The sequence below is a fragment of the Eleutherodactylus coqui genome, chromosome 2, assembly GCF_035609145.1.
Source record: "Eleutherodactylus coqui strain aEleCoq1 chromosome 2, aEleCoq1.hap1, whole genome shotgun sequence".
NCBI lineage: Eukaryota > Metazoa > Chordata > Amphibia > Anura > Eleutherodactylidae > Eleutherodactylus > Eleutherodactylus coqui.
The window spans coordinates 146,882,928-146,906,475 of record NC_089838.1 but is presented as its reverse complement, the minus strand read 5'-3'; the positions used below and the strand labels follow the sequence as shown (position 1 = coordinate 146,906,475).

The 23,548-nt window shown below is 39.6% G+C and overlaps 1 protein-coding gene across 4 annotated transcripts in view; it reads left to right on the top strand.

Moving 5' to 3' along the window:
• Positions 1 to 23,548, top strand: part of TMEM117 (transmembrane protein 117) — a 233,798-nt gene that overhangs the window by 199,790 nt on the left and 10,460 nt on the right. For all 4 annotated transcript variants that reach the window (XM_066591722.1, XM_066591720.1, XM_066591721.1 and 1 more), the window contains one exon: positions 7,586 to 7,745. In XM_066591722.1, the coding sequence (XP_066447819.1) occupies positions 7,586 to 7,745 (160 nt within the window). The remainder of the gene's footprint in view (positions 1 to 7,585; positions 7,746 to 23,548) is intronic.

Here is a 23,548-nt window from a genome sequence, read left to right as displayed (position 1 = left end):
GCGTGTTTTTTGTGCATGCAAATAAGCAAAGCTCATTGGGCAAATACGCTGTGCAAATGCGTGCATAAATGTGCTTACACCCGTGTGACACCAGCCAGAAGCTGATATGGCCATCTTTATTTCTCCATGGAGTGTTGCCTTTTGGGTGCATTTATATGGGCGGTTGTGAGATGAACAGAAATTGCACAAGAAAAGAACTCATTGTTTTATTGTGTGTATTTACATGTGCGATTTTTGTCTTGCAATGCTGTGAGTAGAAGCGATGCCGGGTGTCCTATTTTTGGGCGATCCAGTTGAATCTCCCATTCTTCTCTATGGGAACAGAAAATAATGCATTGCTCTTGCATGTACATGCAAGTACGATGCATTCTGCTCCCATGGGAATATGAGGCAATTTTTGACGTGTGTGAAAATCGAAATATTCGCACAAAATTCATCACACTCGCATAAAAATCACAAAATTTGCAAGTACAATATCGGTCTGAATTTCTGGGATCGATATTTCACTTAGCCATGTAAATTCACCTAAAGAGTAAAGAGAATTTACACTAATCTCATTAGTCAGAAGATGGTATTGGTAGGGATGCTAGGACATTGGAACCCCCATGCTAATTCCTAGGAGAAAAAAACTATTCACATCAGTACAAAGTTAGATCACATAGCTATCAACTGAAGAGTCATACCGTAGTCACCTTTATTTTAGCAAATGTAGGGATATCGGCCCCCAACTGCACTGAAGATGTCGCCTAACCGGACTCTGTCATTCAGATGGGCTCTAATAAACTAGTAACATGATGTACGAGTATGAAATGACGCAAGACTCGGGCATATTCAGTCTTGGCCGATCTTGGAATTCTAGCTTCAAGAAACCTCGATACTGTCAGCTGTGCATAACATAGGAAGTATACAATATTTATACTTCTATTCCTGGCATCTGTTGTTCTGTGAGCACCTCTGTAGTCACTCAGTGACACCTCTGGCCATGTCTGGTATTACGGTTCAGCAGCATTCACGTGAATAGTGATAAGCAAGCTTTTTTTTCTAGTCCTGGATATACCCTTTTAAAATTAAGTATTGTTAAGTGAAAGCCAACTTTGTTGAGTGTGGCTTTTTGGTTTTTACTCGTAGAGGGAGTAAAAAAAAGCTGGTGGACTCTTATTTTTTAAAAACTCTTTTTTATTGGCAGTTAGGAAGATCATACATGTACAAGTTTTGGTAGTCATCAAGAGTCATGTACTCAAAATATACATTTACATTAGTGGTGTCCTCTATAGTTGTTGACATGGTTTTTCTGTACAATGGTAATAATGTGTATAGTTTTAGTCCATACTTATATCTTCCATTTTTTCTTCGTCCCCCCTCCCCTAATTCCCCAACGTTTTAATATGGTGGTTTGAAAACAAAGACTTATATATCTACTAGCTGATATACCCGGCTTCGCCCGAGTTAATTTGGTACTGGTGTTTATCTGGTGTTCACACGGAAAACCTTATGAAGTCGTGGTTACTTTAGAGATACCGGAAAAACATATGTTCACCATTTTGCATAATTCTCTGCGTTACCCAGTAAACACCATGTGGAGGTAACCATGTGACGTTTACTTTATATAAAATGACATCAGGAAGTGAGAGAATTAGATTACGTACATAAAATTTGGACACTAATTCTTTTGCGCATAGAATTGAATAATCAAGTTGAGACCCATTAACTTTTCCTATTTATGACATAATCAATGCTCGTGCCAAATTTCCTGTTTCTATGACACCAGAAAGTGAAAAAAATTACATTCCGCACGTAAAATTTGGACGCTAATTCTTTTGCGCTAGAATTGAATAATCGAGTTGGGACCTATGAACTTTTCCTATTTATGACATAATCAATGCTCGTGCCAAATTTCACGTTTCTATGACACCAGAAAGTGAGAAAATTAGATTCCGTACGTACAATTTTGGATGCTAATTCTTTTGCGCATAGAATTGAATAATCGAGTTGGGACACATTAACTTTTCCTATTTATGACATAATCAATGCCCGTGCCAAATTTCATGTTTCTATTACATTGGGAAGTGAGAGATTTAGATTATGTACGTAAAATTTGGACGCTAATTCTTTTGCGCATAGAATTGAATAATGGAGTTAGGACCCATTAGTGTTTCCTATTTATGACATAATCAATGCTCCTGCCAAATTTCCCGTTTCTATGACACCGGAAAGTGAAAAAATTACATTCCGCACGTAAAATTTCAACGCCTATTCTTTTGCGCTAGAATTGAATAATGGAGTTGGGACCCATTAGCTTTTCCTCTTTATGACATAATCAATGCTCCTGCCAAATTTCACGTTTCTATGACACCGGAAAGTGAAAAAATTACATTCCGTGCGTAAAATTTCGACGCCAATTCTTTTGCGCATAGAATTGAATAATCGAGTTGGGACCCATTAGCTTTTCCTATTTGACATAATCAATGCTCGTGCCAAATTTCCTGTTTCTATGACACCGGAAAGTGAAGAAATTACATTCCGTACGTAAAATTTGGACGCTAATTCTTTTGTGCATAGAATTGAATAATCGAGTTGGGACCCATTAGCTTTTCCTATTTATGACATAATCAATGTTCGTGCCAAATCTCCCGTTTCTATGACACCGGAAAGTGAAAAAATTACATTCCGCACGTAAAATTTGGACGCTAATTCTTTTGCACATAGAATTAAATAATCGAGTTGGGACCCATTAGCTTTTCCTATTTATGACATATTCAATGCTCATGCCAAATTTCCTGTTTCTATGACATCGGGAAGTGAGAAAATTAGATTCCGTACAAAAAATTTGGATGCTAATTCTTTTGCGCATAGAATTGAATAATGGAGTTGGGACCCATAAGCTTTTCCTATTTATGACATAATCAATGCTCGTGCCAAATTTCACGTTTCTATGACACCGGAAAGTGAGATAATTAGATTCCGTACGTAAAATTTGGACGCTAATTCTTTTGCGCATAGAATTGAATAATCGAGTTGGGACCCATTAACTTTTCCTATTCATGACATAATCAATGCTCCTGCCAAATTTCAAGTTTCTATAACACCGGGAAGTGAGAGAATTAGATTCTGTACGTAAAATTTGGACGCTAATTCTTTTGCGCATAGAATTGAATAATCGGGTTGGGACCCATTAACTTTTCCCATTTACGACATAATCAATGCTCGGGCCAAATTTTAAGTTTCTATGACATTGGAAAGTGACAGATTTAGATTATGTACATAAAATTTTGCTGCCAATTCTTTTGCGCTAGAATTGAATAATCGAGTTGGGACCCAATTACTTTTCCTATTTTGGAGATAATCTATGCTTGTGCCAAATTTCATGTTTCTACGACATCGGGAAGTTGGAGAACTTTTGGCGAGTCAGTCAGTGAGTGAGTCAGTGAGGGCTTTCGTCTTTATATATATATATATATATATAGATAGATAGATAGATAGATAGATAGATAGATAGATAGATATAGATATAGATATATAGATAAACATTTAACTTATTAACGGTAGATCTCATCAGCATCCAACCACCCACTTGCGTCCCATCATCTGGTTTGTGTCCTTTTGGATGTAGTACCACGAAGTGTTGGTAAATGGGTTCATTCTTTCATGTATTTCTTGAGGGTTGAGGAATTTCTCTATAAATCTTTTCCATTTTTTAAAAAATTTTGGGGCTTGGGATTCTATTTGTCTTTCTATTTCTATCCTCTCTACTTTTAGAAGATGTTTTAATTGTTGTATAATGTCTTTTAAGCGAAGGGGGTTTTGCTAACAGACAGTCATTTAGAAGACCTCTTTTGCTGATCAATAATATAGTGTGAGTCATTTTGGAATTTCTTGTCTGGTTAGGTAAGTGTTGAAAGATGTACGTCTGCGGAGTTAATTGTAGGAGCTGTCCCCCTATATCTTGGATGTCCAATAATTTTGGATTTTGGGGGCAGCGCCATATGCCGTGTAGGAAGTCAGATTTTGGGTGAGCGCACCTAGGACATGCTTGTAGTCTAGTCGGTCCTTTTGGGTTGTGTGGCTTGTCGAACCGATATATAGCTCCATGGATTATTCTAAAATAGGTTTCCCTCCATCTCTCATTTGATATCGCCTGTCTCACCGAAGGCCAACTCTCAGTCAATTTCTCGGGTAGCTCTGTATCTTGGAGTTCTCTGGCCCATTTTTTGAATAGGTTGGGGTTAAAATTATTTTTCATCACCCCTCCCTCTCTAAGTTTGGTGTAAAGTTTTGAAATTGAATGTTTGTATGTGTAGTCCTTTACCATGGTATCTATTGGGTTGAGTATCGCCTCCTTTGTTATGTCCGCTAGTCTGTCCCGGAGGAAATTACGTACTTGAGCAAATGGTAGGAAGTGGGAGTGAGGTAGGTTATATTCCTCACATATCTCTTTAAAGGTCTTAAATCTGGGGCATTTCGGATGGATGAGGTGGTGGACCTTCCCGATTCCCTTATGTCGCCATATTTCGAACATTTTATTTTCTCTCCCCTCTTTAAATTCTGGGTGTTGCCACAGGTCCATGTGCTTGGAGAGCTTGTACGCTAGACCAAAAGCTTTTCGGACTATTTTCCAAGCTGCTATAGTGTCTTTTGCCATTATTGAGTGTTTGCACTCTATTGGAAGATTAGAGTAGTTTGTGTGTAGTAAGGCGTTCAAGCTCCATGGAGTGAACAGTTCTGTTTCTATGTCTATATTCGAGTAATCATTAGAGTTTCGTAGCCAGTCTAACGAATGTCTCATAAGGCTAGCCACATTATATAGTTTAATGTTTGGGAAGTTAAGTCCTCCTCCGCTTATGAGGAGCATTAATTTTTTTAAGGCTATGCGTGTTTTTCCGTGACCACGTGAAGGTCGTGAATGCTGTATGTAATTTTGCTAAGTCGCGCCTTTAAAGTAAGAGAGGGATTGTCTGTAGTGGGTAGAGAAATCTTGGGAAGCTGATCATTTTGATCAAGTGGCATCTACCCGTAAGGGAGAGTGGGAGGTTGCTCCATCCATTCAGCTCTTTTATTATTTTAAGTACTATGGACTCTTATTTTATTGGTCAACTTGCTCTGAATAGCATATAAAGTTGGTGTGTTAACCCAATTAACTTTAGGTTTTGCTATTTAAAAATATAGGTTTACTATTTCTTTTATCATGAGACCCATTTAGTAAGAACAAGCAAATGTTTTATTCTTGCCCAGTGTTTTTTAATAAAGGTATTGTATTGTAAAAGTATTCATCTTATTGTACAAGTATTGTGCAGCTAGAGCTCTTGTATTGAAATCTAGGGCATACTTTGCATGCTAAACACACCTCAACATATTGCAAGCTTATGTAACTTAGCAACAAATAGAATTCCAAAGCGCAAGCAATGCTGGGTTAATTTCATGCATAGAATTGTTTTCATGCATTTTTTGTAAATTACATAGTCGATAAGGTTGAAGTAGACAGCGGCCCATCATGTCCAACCTATAACCCTACTGTGCAAAAAAGAGAGCTGGACAGCAAATACAAAACAAAGTGCAATAATTGTATGTCTGTGCACATTACTGTGGCTGCAATACAGAAGCAACCATTCACAACATATGTAACCGTGCCAAGAAAAACTCCAATTTTAAATATGCAATTTTGAATTGCATGACTGCTATAAATACTATGAGGTTCTTGATGCACATTTTCTGCTGTTTTGATCCAGAGGAAAGCAAATGCTACCATTGAGGTGGATGTCCATTTCCCCATACTAAGGGAAAGAATTCCTTCCCAACTCCAACTATGCTAGAATAAATCCCAGCATCAATGACCCATCTCCAGGAATCTAGTACCTATAACTTGGGATATTACTTCTTTCAAGAAAGGCATCCAAGTTCCTCTTGAACTTGTTAGAGATTTTATAATACAATGAAGATTGTTTCTTTTTACTCCCATGTTTCTTTATGAAACGTTTGCAGAAAGTACAGTGGCCATTTAAGTTTATTCTTGTAGTTGAAGAATATTTTTGGATTATTTTTGCATCTACTTTCTTTAGTAATGACTCACCGTTTCAAGCTTTGCTGCCTTTATTTGTCTTTTACACTATTTTATTTTTCTCTTTTTAATTTTTAAAGCCTTGTCAGAACCTTTTTGTAGTTTAAATGCTTTCACTTTATCATTTATTGTGCCTCTTACAGTTTTATTTAATCACATGGTTTTCTTCTGTCTGTAACAATTTATTCCCACCAGGCTAGGTGCACAAAGCCACATTTCTGGGCCATGTGTTTTATCCATGGAATTCCATGGACCGCACACAACTTCATTACAGCCCATGACACTATGCACATGGGCGTTTTTCACAAAGACCCATAGTCTGCAGGAAAACACTCAGTCATGAAATGGACAAGAATAACACAGGCCATGAGAAATGGGACATGCATTGCCCTAGAATGTGCATTCTCCATGTATATTGGATAGCACATGGATGGGTATCTGTGTGCTATCCAATGTGAGTTGCGCCCAAGTCTCTCAGGCGTAACTCGCAGTAACAGCTGTGTCTTACCTAGTCTAAGGTATACAGCATATCTTTCACGGGACCTATTTTAGATACTTTTAAAACTATCCCATCCCATTTGTGTACTTTTATTTTGGAGACCAATGTCCCAATTTCTGCAGTTACCTATACAATACAATAAATCTTACAAATATGGCATAATCTCAGAAAACAGTTGCTGATGGAAAAGAAAACTCATAAAAACCTAAGACCGCTAAAGCAGTTTTGTAAAAAAAACAAAAACATTCATCTACCAGGTGGACGTGTAGAATTCTCATTCATTCAGAGCTACAGATTGCAGTTATAATCTCCAAAGATTTTATATCAACTGTTATTTTAATCTGACTGTTCTACTGTTATATACTGTGTGTGTTTTGTAGTACTACACATGTGTAGAGTTGAGCAAATTTATAGCAGGCATAAATCTGCTTTTATAGTCAAATGATCTATATATGGCTGTCAAGGTTCACGACAACTATCTATACAGGTCATAATTAGAACGAGAAGTAGGTTCACACACGATACCACTTTAAACATTCATCATGTAGATGCTTTAAAGATTTTGTCCCACTTCTAGCTATTTTGCTGCAAGAAACAGGCAGCTCCATAAATTGCACAGTGGCCTGGGTTGACATCACAGACTGAGTCCTATTTACTAAGCCTCAAGTACCAACTCCAATCTGGGCTTCCTGCAGCAAAACATTGTGGGACAACCCATTTAACATTAAAACACTCTACCTGATAACTTGTAGTAAGAAAGTAGAAAATGAAATGGAGGAGACAAAAGTAGGGGTCATGTTACCTCCAGTGGTTAACTAGATAATTTAATCAGATACTCTACAATACAGTATGTCCCATAAGTTCATCTTTAGGTAATGGCAGAATGAAAGTACAGGTAACTGTTCCATACACTTATGTTTTCATCCTTGGCAGAGATCCATGTCCCTTTTAATGATCTGTGTATTTTTTTTTTCTGGCTAGCTTCACTGTACTAAGCTTTACCCTTTTGAAATTAATGTATTTTTCCCTTCTAGGACTGTTTTGTTCAGCCTGACCTCTGTGGTTCTTCTTGTCATTACTACTGACTGGATAAGCTGGGACAAGCTGAATCGTGGATTTTTGCCCAGTGATGAAGTTTCAAGAGCTTTTTTGGCTTCATTTATCTTGGTGTTTGACCTTCTTATCGTTATGCAGGTATGTTGGTTATGGGGTTTTTTATAGTCCGAAAATAACCAAAACTTGTGAATATTGTGAATTTTAAAAGGGCTTTACACATAATAAGGTGCCAGACATGAGCCACTGGGGGAAAGTCTATGTGCAGTATATTCAATTACAAGGAGGAATAGAGAAAAATATATATTTTAAGATACGGTTTCTTCATATGATTAAAGTTCTTCATATGGTTATCATTCTTTAGTTCTCCGAACTATCTAGTGAATGATTCTTACAAGCGCTTTGTTTATGATGTTGAGTTCAAATATGTTTTTAGCCATTGTCTTGCAATATGTACTGGGCAAAGAAGATGGTTACTCTTGACATGTTTTTGCTCTTATGAAGACTAGTATAGTCCAGTATACAGGAATATTGGTATCAAATACAGATGAGGCGCTGCCAGCATTACCACCTTAAGATTATTTGGGTAGTAAAATGGCTAAATTCCATGACATCATTGTAACGAGGAACACACTTTCGCTATGACCAATTGTCATGGACGGCGGTTTATGGTTCCGACAGTCACCACTCTGGGGCGTCAACACCCGGGGCAGACGTGCAAGGTTGATTTAGTTCCAGCTCTCTGGATCCTGCACTTGCGCAAGATGGAGCCCAAATATCACCCTGTAAGGCCTAACGTGCCCCAACACAACTCGCTGTCACCACTGACCATTTCCGACAGGTCATCCACCATGCATGCACAGTCACCACACTTCAACGTTATGGATCCCTTAAAGCGTTCAAGGAAAGCTAGTAAAGTTAAAATAGTTATTCTACAAAAAAAAGTAGCAGTGCTTAGATAAAAAAAAAAATTAAAAAGATGATTTACATAAAAGATAAGGAGCATACTAGTACATACAAACAGTATAAAACATAAGGAACAAAATAAGAGAAAATACCAGTCTATGTTGTTTCCAATAGACCTGATATGCGAGGGGTATTGCAGAGAGATGATCAGCTGAAACTCGATGTCACCTTATGGATCTGACCCCTTGGGTAAGAAAGCAACTTAGTTTTAAAGCCTCTGTAGAACCACACCCCCGCCAACCTTTTTCTGACGTCAAGGGTGAGTTAAGTATATTCATGGATCATCTGTAGGAAACCCTGATTTAATATTTCGGGCATATTTCTCCAGGAGGCGCTCCAATGGGGAAGATAGGGCCGTCATGTTTGATATCAGGAATTTATCTACCCGTGGATACCAAACATGATAGGGGATAGATGATGGGCTACGCATATAGATAAATCTGGGGGTAATAGGGGTCACACAGTGACTGGAGTAACTGCACCAGGTCTTCAGTGTCCTCACGGTTCTGAAAAATGGACTTGACATTGAGCTGGGGCCTTCAGGTGACCCATAACCCAAATATAAAATTCTCCTCTGATAAGGACACTAGCAAGTCACGATGCCAGAATGAAAAATATTAGAGGCGTCAGAGTTCAGTGGACAGGGGTAATTAACATACCCTCTGCACTGGATAGATTAATGACCCTCAGGTTAAAAGACTTCATGAGATAAATATGCATCAAAAGTTCCTGCAGACGTGAGGGGTATGGGGGGAATGCATATTGAGGAGTTCAACCCAGCTTTCCCCTAGTCCAGAGCAATGGCAAGTTGGCACGGAATGCTGAGTTACACCTTACCAATATATTTATACCACAATCATGAAAAACCAGCGTAAATATTGCTGCATTTACAGGTTATAAGAAATCATGGGCTAAACTGGCAGGAGACATTTTATTTTATTAAGTACGTTTCTCTACAATTTGAAGAGTCTGATGTGTGCAGAGGAAACCCAATAAGACAAGAGGAAGAAGGTGGGCATAGCTGATAATAAAGGAGGTGCTAGACATCAAAAAAACCATGAATGTAACAAAGGCAAAATAATACGATACAAAAGTGTGCACACTTCAAAAGGAAAATATGGAAGTATCAAAAAAGACAACATATCACGAAAAGCAATTAAAAATAAGCCACACGTGTGAGAGAATCTCTAAATCACGTGAACCCAAAGCGGCATAAGCTATGGTGAGCTTCCTACAGCAAAGCAATTGATGATAATGAAAATCATGTTTTTCAAAGAACTGTCATAAAGTACAAAGAGAATCACCTACATGTATAAACAAAAAATATATCAACAGGCAAAAAAGTATTGGAAACTAGATGCAATTGTGAAGTCCAATAATAGAGTTCAAGGCAAAAATATCATAACCCACATGAGTCTGGAGATCACAGCTGTATAATGCTGCAGAAGCAGAGTATTGCTGCAACTATATACAAAATACAGCCAATTAATTGTCAGGAATTCTGAAGGCCAGGGATGCATGGACATAAAAGATTAAGACGGGAGCTCTGAGCAATAAACCAGGATGGAAGCGGGGTCCGTAATGGGAAGACAAACTGGGTACAGGAATAGCCAACCAACTGAGACCCATCAGCACAGGAACTTTAGGGAACTCAGAACCAGAAGGTCCGGAATGACCCAGGAGCTCAAGTCCAGTTGAACAGAAAGACTCTGATTAAAAGCCCTAGAGCACAGCAATGGGCAGGGGACAGACACGTGGACCAACCACAGAAAATGTCCCAGTAGCTGCCTACACACAAAGGGAGCAATAAATGAGCACACAAGCTGGAACTGAGAACAGATGGAACCAATTACCCAAACAATATAGCATATACTGTGCCTGTCCTGATTTATGGGGAGAATTTACATTTTTCTTTGTTTTTATATTTGTAATTTGTTTATAATGAATATAAATATTACTTTGAATATCTTTGGTGCAAAATTGTCTTTTTTTTTTTTTAATTTTATTTGGTCAGAGGAGTTAATGCATAATTATTAGCATCTCAAAGTAGACACCATAAATACAACTTCTGGTGGTCACACTATTCCTTAGGGCCAGGAGATTGCACAGTTAAGTTTAATGAGCCTGCCATTTCATGGATAATTATTTAAGTCTTCCCTCTTCCTCTGGAATAATGAAATGTTGGTATGATGATTTTAATAAGCTTTATGTAGTAAAGTAGACCTTACAGGGGTATTCTAATAAGCAAAGCTTTCTGTATGGTGTATGAATGTAAGAGTTCTCTGTGTTTCTATGGTTACTCTGAGGGAGTAAAGGGGCAAGCTTTGTTTTTAGCACTTAACTATCAGGTCCCACTTCTGGGTTACTCCCTAGAGTACCTTTTAAATTGTGCTCTCGTATATCTAAAATACACTATCCTCATTTTACAATTCAGTTGTTTCATACGCTGCTGGTAGCAATCTATCTCTTTTTCATAAAAACATTTATGGCCAATTTCACGTATTGTCACGTGTGTAATACGGATATGTCCTCTGTATTCCATCATTGTTTTATCAGATTTGTCTCCATATTTGCTGTCATTGGTTTTAGTTTCTACTGGCTAAATACAGATCCATATTTGCCCAACAGAAAAATAATACTAATGGAATAGAGCCATGGGCGTAACTCTAGAGGATGCAAGGGATGCGGTTGCACCCGGGCCCAGAACCCTTAGGGGGCCCATAAGGCCTAACTTCTCCATATAGTAAGCCTAGTAGTATGAATAAAGCATTATAGTTGGAGGCCCTGTTACAGGTTTTGCATTGGGGCCCAGAAGCTTCAAGTTACGCCTCTGAGTAGAGCACTCTACATTTTTAAAACACGACTACGAAAAATACTGCCATGTAAATAGATACATAAATTTATATTAACTCTATATTATGGTCCGCAAAACATGAAAAATAAAGAGTAAGAATACGCTGGTCTAAAAGTGGCCTGTAAGTGTAGCATACCTGGCACAAAGGAAAAGTGGTTTAGTTGCCCAGTAGTGGTTGACTGCATGGTAGCTCCTCTGTAAAATCCTATTATCCATGCCCTGACATAACAATAGTGATACTATGTAGGAACAATATCAGTCAATAAAAAAATGTCACCCTTCTATAAATACAACAAGGGTGCCCAGTTCTTTTCACTAGTACATTACTACAGCTCAGTTAAAGCGGTTGTCTGCATTGTAGCTCCTCTGTAAAACTCTGTTCCCTATGCACTAAGATAACAAATAGACATATAGTTACCTCTCCCTGATCCCCGCCGTGTCCCATGGCACTACTCAGTCCTTCGCTCCTTTGTTTACGGACTGCAGCCTCTCCTGATTTATGGGATGTGACAGGTGTTACACCGATTGAGCACTGAGCTCTGTCATTGGCTGCAACACCTGTGAAGTCTCGTAAACAGGCGGGGTAGCCTGTAAACCTGACACCAGAGGAAAGACCTGGAGGGGTGGCACAGGACACGGTGGGGGGAGTGGGAGAGTTTGAGTATATGGTGCTCACTGTTAGCACCGCAATTCACAGGGTGAAATTTGATGCTCTAACCCCTATGCATTGGCTGATGCTTGAAACCAATGACATTTGCACCTACAGTTACAAGTGCCAGCTACTACACAGGGATCGAAGCAGTGTCTTTCACTCCATACCTCCTGTGTGTAGCAGTGCTGTCAGTGGGCGCCCAAACTGCTACTGAGCTGGGGTCTTAGGCTACAAACCCCTGCTGATCAAGTATTGATGACCTATGACTGGAATTTTGCCTGGAAAACACCTTTTTAAGTCTTGCATCAACTCTGAAGTAAAGTTGCAAATAAGGGAGATCTTACATGGAGTACAAGGGAGAGAGTACATGGAGTCTGGCTTTGCTTTTAATTCCCAGTCATTGTTACAAGGCTTGTATAAAGAGTCTAACTTTGGATTGAAGGAATGCTGCCTTCCAATGGGTGGCACAGCGGAGGTATTATTTCATCTCTCTTATTTGCATATTACCCAGAGGAGCATCAATGGCCTTTTGAGTCTCCTCATTCACTGTCTAGGTGCTCTCCCTAAGGAGAAAAGATAGCGTTTTTGTAAAGTTTTAATTTAAGTTTATTGAAGGGTGTTTGCCTCTCCCCTGCACCATCCTCTAGTGGGGACCTACAATAAAGGTCAACAGCCACACCCTCCTACATACATGCTGTATACACTGCTTTAGTTACAAGATAATTGTTTATGTTCATCTTATTTAAACATCTTAGTCTTGTTGGAGGAGGCCTAACAAGCCCTGTAAATAGCTATTGGGATGTGTTACTGACTTACACACACACGTGTGGATCTTTTTAAGTATCTCCATTTTTAGAATAATGTAATAGCTCCATTGAGTCTTGTGTGCTTCTTTCCTAATAATGTTTAACAATTCTTCGTATTTGCAAACAACATGCCTGGGAGGCTTACGTTTATAACACCGAAAACATTGTGAAATCTCCTAACATGACATACGCTGGCAGCAGTGTAAGAAAAATAAAACTTGACTGAAAGATTTAATTATGTAGTTCCTTATCAGATTCGGAACAGTGTAAGTAATGTATGTAAATCGTCAGCATGCCAGCTTAGGTTATATCGCATTACACAGTGTTTTACCATGGTGTAAGTTGAGTTTTTAGCTGAGGAAATAGTTTATCTCATTAAATACTGACTTCACCCGAAACCTAACAACTCAGGTATGACTGCAATTACTGATATCACAATCCACTCTTGAACAGGAGGGGTGAAATATAAGATTCTTAAGGTACATTTCCACATAGCAGAAAATAGTGCAGATTGTCCGTAAGGAAAAATTGGCATAAAACTAGCAACAAAAAAAGCCTCAAAATTGGTACTATTGGTGCGATTTTTTTAATGCGGATCCACATCGCTTTTAATTGAAATCTGCGGCAGATCCGCATCAAAAACTGCATTAAAATCCTCACCAATGTCACAAATTTTGAAGCTTTTGTGTTATGGTTTTAATGTAGATTTTGGTGCAGATCTTTCATTGCAGACAATCTGCATCATTGTCTGCTACATGGGAGTGTACCCTTGATCAACGCTTGTCACAGGGATCTGAGATTTGGGCAGCCGTTTTGCTTAGATCCTTGAAATGTAGAGCTGATTTAGTTGCTTCTGAGTGCTTGGTTCTACTGCCCTATCAGGGCAGGGATGTTTCAGTGGGCCTAGGTTCTGTCTGAGTTATGGGAATCGGCGGCAACAACATGGTCCATGAGGTCCAGTGGTAGACATCTACATATAAAATGTCAGTTGTGTGAATCACTCGCTACTGGGATTTATCACCTTTTTGGGCTGTTTGTTGAACAGTTTTTGGAATTTGTGCCAAATTATAATTACAGAATTTACTATGCAATTGAAAGTAAATATAGTATGCACATGCTCTGTATAGGTGGAGTATTTACTTTTTTTTTTTAGTGGTGGGACCAAGATTCCCCCATATGATGCTACTAGTCTGTGACATGATATTAACACTGGTTTTCATTAACCAATGAAAATTGAGCTCTGCCTACTATTTATCAACTCTTCAGAGATCTTATATTTAATCAAAATGTTTTTTATTAGAGACTTGTGCATAACAAATTATATTAAAGCATTGTTCTCCAAATTATTCGTATCTATAATATGTTCATAATAATGTCTTAAACAACAATTTGGTAAATGGAATGTTTATGCATTCAATAGAGTATTTCCTCCAGATGTCTCTAAATTTTCTTAGTTCAACATTCTAAATCTGTGTAATAATCCTATTCATTAGACAAATTAACGAATAATGGGAATATCCGTTCCCTAACATTGCTACTGACTATATAAATGTCAATGTTGCCCCAGTCTGGGGTAGTAGAACCACATGGGTGGGTGTGGAACTAGGTGTGAGAATTTAAAGGGGGGGGGGGGTAGTAGATGGGGAGAGTGGGGAAAGCAGAAGGAAAGAAAAACGAAAGAAAAAAAGAAAATATAAGGGCGAAAAGGAGATAGAGAGAAAAAAGGAAAAAGAATAAGAATTGTGCCTCCTACCCACGCCGCCTGGCCGACCCGCCCCGGTTATTATTGAGATATGAATCCATTTGCCAACCAATGACCAAACTTAGTAGATTTACGAAATGTCAACCAAACCTCCCAAGTGGCGTGATAGGATGTATATTGGGTGTTGTCTCTGGCCGTCATCTCCTCCATCCAGCTAATCTCATCCATCGTTGTCACCCAATTCAGGCGTGTCGGGGGGTCCTGTGACCTCCAGTGTCTAGGAATCACCGTTCTCATGGCTTGAAGAAAAAACCTTAGAATATTAGTCTTATTAGTACTCATGGATCCTGGTAATATCGATAGTAGAACCATTTCTGGCGTCAAGGATATGGCTCCCCTGTTCAGGGAATTGTATAATCCTTCAATTTCCGACCATAGTTCAGAGAGTTGGGGGCAAGACCACCAAGATCTTGGGTGAGTGTACCCCTCTCCCTCAGGCATCTCCAAGCACATGTCCGAGAGCCCTGGGAAGATTTTGGCCAGTCTTGCTGGCGTACGGTACCACCTAGTTATGAGTTTATAATTCATCTCTTGGTGGTTCCCTGATACTGACATCTTATGTGTCATTTGCCATGCCTTCTCCCAGTCCTCCTCTGTCACAGGTCAGCCCAGCTCCCTTTCCCAGGATCTCTGGATCCTCCTCACTGCGTCCCTGTCCTCCCCAGTGACCAGGATGTCGTAGACAGCGGAGATCTCCCCTTTTGTCCGTCGAGGCCTCTCGCAAAGTGCCTCGAAGGGCGTGGGCAATGAGGTCAGATCCGATATTGGTCCTAGCACTCTGATAAAGTGGCCTATCTGCAAGTACTGGAACCACGCACCTGCCATAAGGCCCCCCTGCCCTAGGAGTGTGCTCAGTGGTAATAGACCTTCTTCCCCTACCAGATCCCTTACTCTAGGTGTTTGTAAGCCCATTCTATCTAGTAAAGGTAATCCCATGTTTCCCTGAGGGAAATCCGGGTTCCCCATGAGGGGAGTTAGTGGGCCTGGTATTGTTACTAGATGGTGTCGCTGTGCAAAGTTATCCCATATTTTTAATATTGAAGCCATCAGGGGAGAGACTCCCATGCCTCGTCGCCCCAGACCTCCTTTTAACCAAAAAAGTCCTCGAATCCTTCCTGGTGCTGGGTACTGCTCCATTTCAACCCACTGTTTAGATGGCTCTCCGTGGACCAGATCCAGAACCAGCTTGCCGATCGCAGCTCTGTAGTATAGCATTAAATCAGGTAGTCCCGCTCCTCCTTTTTCTTTCCGTTGAGTGAGTAGTCTGTAGCTCAGGCGGGGTCTGTGGCCCCCCCAGATAAAACGTGTTACCGCCTTTCTCAATTTAATGAAGTAGCAGAGATCTTATATTTATAGTTAGTAAACAGAGGCAGCGCTCCTAGGATGAGAAGATAAATGATTTCACAGACTAAAAAGGTGATTTACCTGGTGTGATCGAGCCACCATTGATGGGGCAGTCCATCAAGCCTGACGTCCACATGAGCTTATAGATAGATAGTCTGATAATTATTGGGTCACACGATGATGGTTACACGAACATCCAAGGGAGGAGAGCATCAATTGGACCCCGATGTAGATATCGGAAATGTAAAGTGCAGGATAACAATAGGTAAACAAAACCTAGCACTCCCCAGAGTATGACCATATATATGATAAACAGCAGGTGTAAGGACCATTCACTTACTTCACATGGGGGTCTCAGATGAGAACACCCCCTAATCCTGGTTTGCAGTGTACCACAATGGTATTCTCCAAGACTTGGAAAGATAAATCCAGTGATAGGGTTTCCAGAGTTTATTGAGAGATATATAGACATAACAGTCTTAACACATTATAAAACTAACAAACATAGGCTAATAGAACTGTGCAACGCCTTTCGGGAAATAGCTTAACCCCCTTTATTAAGCACATAACAGGGTGTCTAGTCAGATGATGCCTTTATGAGGTTCAAGTATCAGTGGACGTGTGTTTGTAATTACCCGCTATTGCGATCCTTTTGGCATGAAAAAAAGCATGGAAACAAGCATTTACCAACACTGTGTGTCCAGGCGCAAGAACCTTCAGAGGAGCGCATGTTTTGCACTTCAACTGCTGTGAAGTGTGCAAACATTAAAACAATTACCGAAATGCATGCCTTTGCATTCCATAGGGGTCAAAGGCAATTGAGGCGCCCAGGCGACCAGATGTGGTATAATATAATTCAAATGAAAAAATAAATAATTTTCAATAAACTTATAAATGGCAACTAATGATAAAGCTACACAAATATACCGTATATACCGGCGTATAAGGCGACGGGGCGTATAAGACGACCCCCCAACTTTCACCTTATACGCCGGTATTACAGTGGAGAAAAAAAAATCAGTACTCACCTCCCCCGGCGTTCTGTCGCGCTCCGGCAGGATGTCGCTCGCTCCTCGTCCCCGGCGCAGCATTGCTTTCTGAATGCGGGGCTTGAAATCCCCGCATCCAGAAAGCTAATACACACGCTGTCAGCCAGTTACATCCATTCAATGACATCATTGAATGGCTGTGATTGGCTAAAACACACGTGGCTTCAGCCAATCACACTATTCAATGACATCATTGAATGGGTGTGATTGCTAACACACGTGCGCCTTCAGCCAATCACAGCCATTCAATGATGTCATTGAATAGTGTGATTGGCTGAAGCCACGTGTGTTTTAGCCAATCACAGCCATTCAATGCTGTCATTGAATAGCTGTACCGGCTGACGGCGTGTGTATTAGCTTTCTGGAAGCGGGGATTTCAAGCCCCGCATTCAGAAAGCAATGCTGCGCCGGGGACGAGGAGCGAGCGACATCCTGCCGGAGCGCGACAGAACGCCGGGGGAGGTGAGTAATGATTTTTTTTTTTTACACTTTTTTTTTTTGTATTACCGGCGCATAAGACGACCCCCGACTTCAGAGCAGATTTTTCGGGGTTCAAAAGTCGTCTTATACGCCGGTATATACGGTAACTTGATTTAAAACTTATAGTCCCTAAATGAAAAGTCTTATAAAAACCGAAAAATTATCCTCAAGAATAAAATACAATAAATATTTAGAGGAATGGGCATTAGATCATTCTAAGGGATATAGGAAATGTAAATAGAATAAAAAATATGCAGAGACCAAAAATGGGTAGCAGGAGTGGTGACAGGACAAGGAATAACTTGGGGAATCGCAGGAAGAAGTTGCGCCCAAAAAGGGGGCATGAGGGGGGCTCCAAACAGTCACTTGGATATAAAATTAAAAACTTTTAGAAATGCTTCAGTTGTGTAATGGTTTGAAATTCCAGATTAAGGGTGAATGCACACGGGCGGATTTGAATTGCAGAATCCGGAGCGGGCGACCGCCTTCGGATTCCGCAGCAAATACTGTCCATAGCATGTAATAGTAAAATGATTCTCAATGCACATGAATGGAAACCAATTGCGGTTTCCACTCACAGTATGCTCCATTTTCCTGTGGTGTCTACACGGAAGGCTTTCTTTGACATTGCAGACGGGCCGCGGATTCTGCAGGAAAAGCAGGAGTTTAAAAAGAAAAATCGGTATTGCACATGTCGGACGGCGAGACATGCGGACCATCCGCAATACAGATGGAGTTATTAGAAAGCAGGTACATGCGGATGCCGCTGCTGTCATGTGCATGCGGTCTTAAATATGTTCAATAAATATTTGGAAATAAAGTGTATATATTAAAAATATGAATAATAAAAACAGATCTAATAACAGCAGGGAACCAATATAAAAGATTTTCCAGCGTAATACAGTAATTCAGGTAAACATAATGTTATTAGTGAGCAAATACAATATTATAAAAGACGGATATAGAAGATATATAAAGAAAGAAAAAGAAAACGTTGACACACTGTAAAAGAGTAAAGTGTGTGTGTGTGTGTGTGTGTGTGTGTGTGTGTGTATATATAATATATATAATAGTGTGTGTGTGTGTGTGTGTGTGTGTGTGTGGTAATGTCTGTCTATCTATCTATCTATCTATCTATCTATCTATCTTTCCTCAGGTAGAGGTCCATAGCCGCTTCTGTTGCTGTAAAGAATTTCAGTCTATGTTGGTGTAGAAACCATTCTTCTACACACAGAGGATGCCCCCTTATTATAATATTCACTTATAGGAGCTGCAACACCACATACAACCCATGATTAAGAGTGCCACTGCTTCTGGAAAAAGCAGACTAACTCTGCACAGTCCATTCAAAAGGGACCAGCTTGACAAAGACCTCTGAGGAGGTCGAAATGTTGCGTGCTGTACAGTTTGTCTTGTCATGGAGGAATAAAGTCCATTCTTAGATTCTTGTCTGCAACATTTATGCTACCCGTACCTTATCTATTTAGAACATATCTCTGTAATTAGGTTCCAAAATCAACCGCACCATATGCAAATTAGCAGAGAAGAGTCATCTGGCCGAGAGGAGTCACTCTGATTCAGGAGCTGCCAAGATAACGCCATCTCCTTTCTCTTGACAGACAGGATATCCTGTATCTCATGGAATGCAACAAGCTGACTATCAAGAGAAAGAGTGTGTGGCTAGCTCGCAGCTTATGAATCACTGTCACTCTTTTCTGCCAAATGGCTCTTCTCTGCCAATTTGCATATCACACGAATAAATTTGGAACCTTATTGCAAAGGTAGATAGGCTCTTTAGGGAAAGAGAGGGCATTAGAAGCGATTAATTTTTCATCTCCTGCTGGCCAGTAAAGTCAGCTTTAGGGTTGAGATGATGGTGACAGGTTTCCTTTAATGACGAATCTAATAACGATCTATTATGTATTTAAAATACTATTAACCTTTTACAGTTTGTTTCCATCTTTTTTCTCATCAGGTTGTTACTAGAATGACCCAACTACTAGAATGCTTTTGAATATTTTTAGGATGGCTACAAATGCTCTTGGGTACCAGTTACTGATATTGTTCTCTAGCCAGTTAAATGGGTAAACTGTTTGTTTTTAAATAAAGAAGAAATCCTGCAAGATGGCATTGAGGCTATGGAATGTGGACTCTATTTAAGGTTTTTGAAAACAAGCCAAAATGCAGTTTTTAGGCAGGAATCTATCAGTAACCTAAGGCAATGTTAGCAAATTATTTTGTACAGAGTTGTGCCTCATAGTTCTGGAGTTTGGAGTAAGAGTTGTGATGGCTTTGAGGCATGGATAGAGTGCATACTGGGTTAAATACTGTAAGCGAGAACAGTATCACTTGGGAATGTTCCAAGCTGAACGGCAAAGAAGATTTGGAAGACTGAGTATTACATTTGCATGTCTTCTCAGCTGTCTGATAGCTCCAGAGGGGATGAACTGTTTTACACTCTCATGCAACGCTGTTCCTTCATTTTTACTGGCATATTTATTAAATGCTGGTTGGGGGAAACTGTTTTCCCTAATGAGTCTTAAGGGTACTTAAACAGAAATGCTCATATAATTATAAAGAGTGAGGAAATGGACCACCCCAAGTGTAAAGAGAACACACAAGGACAAGCCACTGCTGTTACTACTCACTGCAGTCTTCTGGATCCTCATGGTGTATGCTAAATGAAGTAAAACACAACATTTAAACTGTGGATTTTATTAAGTTAATACTTTTCTATAAACATGTTCCCATTTTCCATTAAACATGCCATAGAATAATAATATTTCTTAAAATCCTAACCATCTGACTATGAATTCCTTCCAAGACATTTAACTCCCGAATGTTACTGATGATGAAATCCAGGCTGTAATACGGAAACACATTCTTTCATCTTATTTTATGGATCCAATGACCCTACAGTCTTGCCTTATAGATCGTTGCAGTGTCAGATTTATTTGTTCTATATTATGTCACAAATTGAGGAGTCTTTCTCAGTTTATTGTTCTAAATGAAATTGTGTGCTGCTTGTAGATATGTCATGTTAGTGAGTTTGCTTGGAGATATAAATCCACATGTACAAAGGTCAAATAACCAGCCTATCTACTGGAATAAATTGTAAATGAAATTCACATTAGATATATATTTTTTTTGGTGTTGTGAACAGTAGGACCAGAAATATGAGTCTCCATTTCCCCTTGGGCTTGTGGCTAAGTATGGGAGAATTGAGTAATCTAAACCTTGTTATGGCTTTGCACAAACCGAAGCAATACAGAGTGTAGGGCTTAGCCATTACAGCTTATTGCTATTCTGAAAGAAACGTGGGCAGTGTAGAAATGCCTTGTACCAGGAGAGAACTATTTAGAATATACTCCCTGTACATGAATGCGTTATTCTTCTTCTGTCAAGTTTTCATTGCTATTTAAAGGTCATAGTGTTGCAGCATGCTGTATTACCCGATTCTTAAGAAAAAGACAAAAGCACAAAATGTGCAAAAATAATCATATAAGGGCTATCGTATGCATCAGAACTGACCCTATACAAACAGAAGCCATGATGACCTTGTCTACACTTATACAGGAGCTCATTATTCTTACAAACATCTGATCAGCCAATCATGTGACTGCAGTTGTACACTCAAAAACATGCCAACGAGATCAAAAGGATCTATTTCTTTTAGATCAAACAGAAAATGAATCTTAATCTGAATGATCGTGATTAGAAATGAGTGAATTGAACCTGTAATGAACACTGCCTAAGGTCTAAGAACAGCAATTGTGGTTAGTACTGTTACATTGCAGTGCCCGGGTCCTTGGTTCAAATGTGACAGATAACATCTGCATGGAATTGGAAAACTCCATGCAGATGTTGTCTCTGGTCACATTTGAACCTAGAACCCCCATCATTTGAACCACTGAGCCACCATGTTTCTTCCTTCTCTGTAGGAAGAGGAGAAGGAGAAGAACAAGTAGAAAAACCAAGAGAGTGTACAAATGTAGCAAACGTTAACTTGAGACTTAAGACATAACTTAACCACAATGTACTAAATTGAGTTATCATGATGTGCCAGTCATGGTAACGATTGTTATATCTGTTATATGCCGTCTTTGGTCAGGTTTGAAAATTTGGCATCGTATTTTTCACACAGAATACTTAGAATTTACAAAAAGTGAAAATTAAAAACATCCAGTGAGCATCAGTTCTTTGGGCGAAAAAACTTTCACTAAGAGTTTCGATGTGACTGACCTTTTTGGTTCAAGACAACAGCAAGGTGACAGTGACTGCGACACATCAGACTTTGAAGCAGATTGGATACAGAATCAGAAGACATCAGTCTACCACTTTTGACAGCTAAAAGTATAAAACTGTGGTTAAAAGGGATCAAACTCACCAAAATTTGAGAGTTAAACATGAGGAGTTTTGATTTTTGGTGAGTTTCAACATGGATTCATCCTGCTCAGAGTAGAGAGCTCAGCCTGGGGGTGGTTGATTGGTGTATGAAGTGTTTTCTTAATATCTTTTCCCCTTAGTATCAAATTACTATTGTTTTATTGCTATATCCTACCTGAGTTTTCTTGTTGTTCACACAGCTAGGTACAGGATATTTTACCAATGCCTGTAGTCAATCCTAATGAGAAGTAAAAGTACAATGGAAAATCCTATAGTTTGATGCCATTCTGGATAGCATTAAAAATGCACTGTGTGAACAAAGCTTAATGGCCACACTGTGGCTGTGAGAGTATATTGGGCTGCACAGCGGCCAGCCTGTAGTCTGTGTTGGGTGGAGGCAGACAGAGCGATTCCCCTCATAACTATGAGTCAGTTGTATTCTCTGATGGCTCCTCTTGGCAAACGGCAGTGGCACAATTGGGGACATTTATGAAAGATTTTATTCCAGAATTCTGGCGTAAAAAGTTCTACTTGTGCAAACATTTTGGACGTTTTGCTTTTTTCACCATGCTTACCACTTTTCTGAAAAGTGGGTGAGTTCAGGATGGGGTGTGGCACCCACTCCAACAGATTTTTGTATAATTTATGCCATAAATGTAGGCCAAGGTGGACCTGGTATACGTTTCTGTGTAGATACATGGAGGTGCCAGGATGCGCTTAATACATGAAGAGGTATGAATTTGATGTATCGTGCACTGGGGAAATTATACTAAGAAAAGCTGTTCTTAGTAAATTTCTCCAATGTGTTTTCTGCCATTTGGGCTAGTTGAAGAGGAAATCATTAAACAGGGCAGCACAACCTGAGAACCTGAGACAGGCCAGAATAATGTCAAATTGGTTGGGTGTATGCAAGCTGTTTGTAACACTCAAATTGCAGGCCCTTGATTCTCCAGGTGTCAGACTACAGAAGTCAGGTGACCACTGCTGCAAATCATGGGCCACAATGTCACTGCCCGTTCTCATGGCATGACATCCTGGGTGCCATGATGTCAAGAGTTCAGAATGGTGACACTATGGTCTCTGATTGGCAGGCAGTGGTTACCTGGTTTCTTTTATCAACAGAGCGAAAGAATTGGGGGGCTGCAGCACTGCATCAACGGGACTGAGGAGGATAATTGTTGTTTGTTTCATTGTTTTCACTCATTTGGATCTAATTTTAAAAGTTAGTTTTTAACTGGACAACTCCTTAAACCCTCTGACTATTAGTGATAGTGAGCGGATATTCCATTTCACTGTAGACTGGAAAATGAGATGCTTCTCCAGTGATGTGTGGTTTATTTGGCCACTAGATGCCAGAAGCTGTAAAAATTACTATATTTATTTTATAAGGATCAACATGGCCTAAAGCCAAACAATTCAAATATATTTCTTCACCAAAAATAATATAATAGCATACCTTTCTTGGGTATTTTAAAAATGTTTTTGCCTTTGAATTCAAAAGGTCATGAAGGTATGGTACATAAGGGTCTGGCCTTTTGGGCCCTCATAGAGTCTATGAAAGTGGGGCCTAAGGGCTCAGCCAGTGAGTTGGCTACTTGTACTGTAAGGAGCTGCTCTCTACAGAACTTAATGGGAGAACTACCAG